A 5,482-nucleotide genomic window follows, 5' to 3' on the forward strand; every position below is an offset into this window, starting at 1 on the left:
GGTTAGCAAGGTTAGATCACATGGAATACAGACAGAACTAGCCATTTGGATACAGAACTGGCTCGAAGCTAGAAGTCAGAGGGTGGTGGTAGGGGGTTGCTTTTCAGACTGGAGGCCTGTGACCAGCAGTGTGCCAAAAGGATCGGTGCTCAGTCCACTCGTCATTTATATAAATGATTTTGATATAAACATAGAGGGTTTGGTTAATAAGTTTGTAGATGACCCCAAAATTGTAGGTGTAATAGACAGTGAGGAAAGTTACTTCAGACTACAACAAGAACTTGATCAAATGGGCAAATGGTCTGAGAAGTGGCACATGGAGCTTAATTTAGATAAATGTGGGGTGCAGCATTTTGGAAAGGCAAATCAGCACAAGACTTATACACTCAATAGTAAGGTCCTGGGGATTGTTGCTGAATAAAGAGACCTTGGAGTTCATAGTTCTTTGAAAGTGGAGTCACAGATAGATAGGATAGTGGTCAGTGCATCGAGTGTAGGAGTTGGGAGGTCATGTTGCAGCTGTACAGGACATTGGTTAGGCCACTTTTGTGCGCAATTCTGTCTCCCTCCTACAGAACGGATGTTGTGAAACTTGAAAGCGTTCAGAAAAGATTTACAATGATATTGCCAGGGTTTGAGGGTTTGAGCTATAGTGACAGGCTGAATAGGCTGGTACTATTTTCCCTGGGGGGGTCAGAGGCTGAGGGGTGACCGTTTATAGGTTTATAAAATCATGGGGAGCATGGATAGAGTAAATAGAGAAGGTCTTTTCCCCCTGGTGGGGTGTCCAAAACTAAAGGGCATAGGTTTAAGGTGAGAGGGGAAAGATTTAAAAGGGACCTGAGGGGCAACATTGAGCAGCCAGAGGAAGTGGTGGAGGCTGGTACAATCACAACATTTCAAAGGCATCTGGATGGGTATATGAATAGGAAGGGTTTAGAGGGAAATGAGCCAAATGGTGGCAAATGGGACTAAATTTATTTAGGATATCTGGTCGGCATGGACAAGTTGGACTGAAGGGGCTGTTTCCATGCTGTATGTCTCTATGACTCTGTGACAGAACTCCCATTGCACAACACAGGTTTCAACAAGCAAGGAAAATGAACCCAGGAGGTCATTCTTGATGAGTGAGTAAGTTTTAGCAAATTTCAGCAGGTTGGTTCATGCGTTGTTTAATTAATCGATTTATGAAAACTTTTTCAGGGATTTGATAAATATCCAAGAAAGTGTAATAGTGAAAATCTGCACAGGTTTGACATCAAAAAGTGGAAACAAAACCTGACCACCTCCCAAAACTTGCTGAGTTTCTCTTCTCATTTCTGGGGTCCAGCAAAGTAACTAAACACTATTCTGTAACAACCTCTACAAATAGATTAAAGGGGCAATTTTGATGTGTACAGAAAAACTGGTAAAGCTATCTCAATAAAGCCAATGCATGGTGTTTGTCAATTGGAACCAAAGATTCTAAAACCTTAAACTGCTCTTTTGGCAGAAACACAAAAGAAATTGCTGGAAAAGCTCAGCAGGTCTGGCAGCCTCTGTGGAGAGAAACCAGAGTTTCCGGGTCCAGTGACCCTTCCTCAGAACTGGAAGTGAAGTCCTTGGTGAATTTAAACAGATGCATTCTCCACAACCCATGGGATTATTCTGCCCAATCAGATACCTGCACACAGTCTGAACCCCTCTTGAAGCTGGAGATAGTAGGAACTGCAGATGCTGGAGAATCTGAGATAACAAGCTGTAGAACTGGATGAACACAGCAGGCCAAGCAGCATCAGAGGAGCAGGAAGGCTGACGTTTCGGGCGTAGACGCTTCTTCAGAAAACCCTTTACACCCTCTTGAGGCTGTCGTTTAAAATGCAAATATAACTTGAGGTGGCGTTGGTCAATTTCCAAGCAGGGTATCAAAGTGGAGAAACGTTGTGGTGGGGGGGGGGAAGAAACTGTCGTTTCCTGCAAAATAGCGTGTACGTTTTAAGTACGATGGGGCGTGCGCAGGATTTACCATTAAAAAAAAAGCAAAATGCCCAGGGAAACGGTACAAAAACTGATGGGGGGCGAAGTAGGAGGATATTGCATTGTAGGTCTTGCTGGGTTCGAGGGAAATTTAGAGGGAGGAGGGAGGAAGATAACTGCGTCTGAGGTGCGACGTGTTGAGTGCAAACGTTACGTCTGCATTAGCTGAGGCTGCTGCAAACAGCAGGGTTGTAGTTTGAGTTACAGCTGCTGCCAGGTAACCAGTGCTCAATGTTTCAGCAAAGCTCCTAACCTTCTTAAAGGACAATATGAGCTAGTTGTTTAGGTTCTGTTTTTTGTTTGCGCATCCGTGTTTATTTCTTCGCAAAGAGCGGTGTATTATATTTTTTATTTGCTTTTCCCTGAAAAAAAAGAGGGCGTGGGTAATTTGCTGGAGGTATTGGAAAAGCCCATTTGCACGGTACAGCAGCAAAGGATCATGAACAGCAAACGGCGCGAGGCTCAGCGGCTGCCATCGGCGGATCGCCCGGCTCCGAGCGGCACCAAGAGCCGCCAGCCCGCTAGCCCTGGCCCGGGCCGGCTCCAGGATCTGTCCGGTGCTGAAAGCGGCGTCCGCACCGGTCCGTGCCTTCCCACATGGATGCGCCTGTACTTCTACGGGATGCACGGCATCGCCCTGGACGTGGTGCTGTCGTCGGCGCAGCGCTTCGTGAGCACCAGCGACCCGAAGATGCTCGGCTTCTCGTCGCCGTACCTCGGCGTGCTGCACTCGCTCGCTCACTTGGCCCTGGAGAGGCTGTACCTGCAGGAGAGGCTCTTCCAGCGCCGCCCGCTGCTCTTCCACCTGCTGCTCTACCCGTCGGCGTACGTGAGCCTGCAGACCGCGCTGGCGACGCTAGGGGCCGGCGGGGAGCCGCGAACCAGCTTACTGCTGCTCCACTACCTGCTCGCCCTGTGTGACTCGCAGCTCTTCCTCAAGCGCTTCCTGCGGCTTCAGTGTCAGTGCCCGGCTCCCGGGCAGCGCCAGCCGCCGCTTCAGGGCCTCCCCGGCTCGCTGCGCTTCGTCTTCTACGGCATGCACGGCTTCCTGGACGAGATCGTCTTCACTTCCATCTTCAACCTGGTGGAGGCGGCGGACGGCCGGCTGCTGGGCCACACCTCGCTCTGGTCCTTCCTAATGTACGGCAGCTGCAGCTTCGCGGTGGAGAAGCTCTACTTCCAGCTGCACTACCGCTGGGGCTGGAACACCTGGCAGAGGCTGCCCGTCTACATCCTCTGCATCTACACCTGGGAGCTCACCTGGGGACTCGGGCTCCGCCTGTACGATGCCTGCTCTTGGGATTACTCTCACTATCCCCTCAATTTCATGGGCCTCATCACATTGATGTACTTACCCGGCTGGTTGCTGCTCAGCTATTACCAGGATGTGCTGTCTAATGTCTTACTACGTGTCCACTATGCCAAGCGCAAAAACTCTAAGACGATTTATACTAATGGGAAAAGCACAACAACTTAACCGCAGCGCCGAGCTTCTCTTTTTAATATATCTGAAACTAGGAGATTTCAGTAACCATGGGGAGACTTTTTAAATACACGATACAGAGTTACTGCTGTATGTTTTAATTTTGGATATGATCTGTGTAGACAGCCGTATACAATAACCACTAACAAACTGAAGAGCGCCCCGTTTCCAGATAAATGCATGTTTCCATTCGTAGCAATCTTCAAATTGTAAGAAATTGATGATTAGCTGCTCGTTACACATTCCACTTTTGCAGAAAAAAAAATCCTCAATGGGGCTCCTCTGTGACCAGAAGATTACATTCTAAAGATCAAGATTGTGAAGCAATTTTAGAATCCATTTCTACTCTCACTTTTAATGTGTTTGTAGGTTAAACATCAGGCTATGGTAGATTCAGCAGCAAGTGCTGCTTGTTGTGGGATTGTGAAACTCTTTTGCTCAGTGGGTCAGTTTTGGTAAAAAAGGTTTATCATGACCCTGTGCAGGAAAATCACTGCCAGCACAACCGCTGCTGCAATACCAAATCAGTTCGGAAATCACTTACTTCTGATCATAGGATTAGCAGCTCAAACCATTTTTAAAAGATCAATTTCTATTTTTAAAAAATACCAACCAGTATCAAGTCAATAAAAAAGGCAGCTGCAGTGGTCTTTTTTAAAAAACGTCATTAATTTAGGATGAGGTGATACTGAGTCCCGTTAGGATCAGAATGACTGGTGTGGTACTAACTAATACACCACTATCTGAATTCAGAAATTTCTGAACGTGAATAATAGAATTAGTTTCTTACTACTGTACTTCAGCATGTGTTCTATATACGTCACAGTATTTTTAGTTTTTTTAGCCAAATGTGGTGGCTAATAGAACAGACAATTGTTTTTTCCTAACCTATGAAAGACCTTGCCGATGAGAGGCACACGCTCACTTTAATACATTGAATATTAAGGTTCATAATTCTAATTGGAAGAGCTGAATGTACACTACTTTTTTTTTAAAAAAATTCAATTGTTCACATTATGTAGAAACTTATTAATTTCATTAAAACGTACCCAATGTGGATTGTAAAGATTGCACTAGAGCTGCACGACTTCTCGAACACAGAGTTGCAAGAGCGGAGTTCAAATCTACAAGATCAATGACACTGTTCCTGCAATGGACATGTTAACCACACAGGTTCAATTTTAATATTGTACTGTGGTGTTTTATTTGAAGTATATATAATTTTGTTGACATTGTTTGATAACAGCCATGTGTCACTGACGTATTGGGTTACTACAATACCTTGTTTAAAAAAAAGACTACAATTTGGCTTCACCTTTGCATTTAGTACAGTACAATGAATAAAATAAGTAATTATTGATAAAGACTGTAAACATGCTAAGCTAAGGCCACAGTTTATATCTGTACACTTCTGTATCAGACAGCTTAAGCAAAAATTAATCCATACATTGCATCATTAAAAACATTACACATAACAGAAGTAGTGTGAGGACTGCATTGTACTCGTGCTGCCATGCTCTTCATTGCTTCCATATTCTGCTGATTTGGGAATTATAATAGAATAAATAGAGATTTATGTTTTACAAGAGGCAACTCTGCTTGGGAATTGTGGCTTGCTATATTTCCACTCGCCCCTTCCTTTGCCCATATTCAAACAGGAGATCAACTGGGGCAAATACCTATGGCACTGAAGCGACCAAGGTGAAGAGAGATACAATTCATGCATATCAGAAAAAAATGTTATTTTAATTCTAAAGAACAAAATTAAAGGAGAAAACCTAACACCAGATTACTGAAGTGTGTGGATAACCTCTGTGTACAATGTAAACTAATATGACCAGTTGTTTTAGATTAATGCAGCATCCTCTAGGAGCCATTTCACCTTGAAAGTGGGCATAAAGTATTTAATGTTTGTGACTAGTTTCAAATTTAACAAAGTTTCAAGTACCAACCAGCGATGTAATTTTGCTGCCCACTGCCAGT

General features: G+C 44.5%; 1 protein-coding gene across 1 annotated transcript; it reads left to right on the plus strand.

Moving 5' to 3' along the window:
* Nucleotides 1–2,455: 2,455 nt before the first annotated feature.
* Nucleotides 2,456–5,082, plus strand: tmem229a (transmembrane protein 229A). Its single transcript, XM_020527771.2, has one exon. It carries the CDS (start codon nt 2,456–2,458, stop codon nt 3,491–3,493), a length of 1,038 nt encoding a protein of 345 aa, XP_020383360.2. The 3' UTR covers nt 3,494–5,082.
* The last annotated feature ends 400 nt before the right edge of the window (nt 5,083–5,482 follow it).

Source organism: Rhincodon typus, chromosome 18 (genome assembly GCF_021869965.1).
Source record: "Rhincodon typus isolate 14 chromosome 18, sRhiTyp1.1, whole genome shotgun sequence".
NCBI lineage: Eukaryota > Metazoa > Chordata > Chondrichthyes > Orectolobiformes > Rhincodontidae > Rhincodon > Rhincodon typus.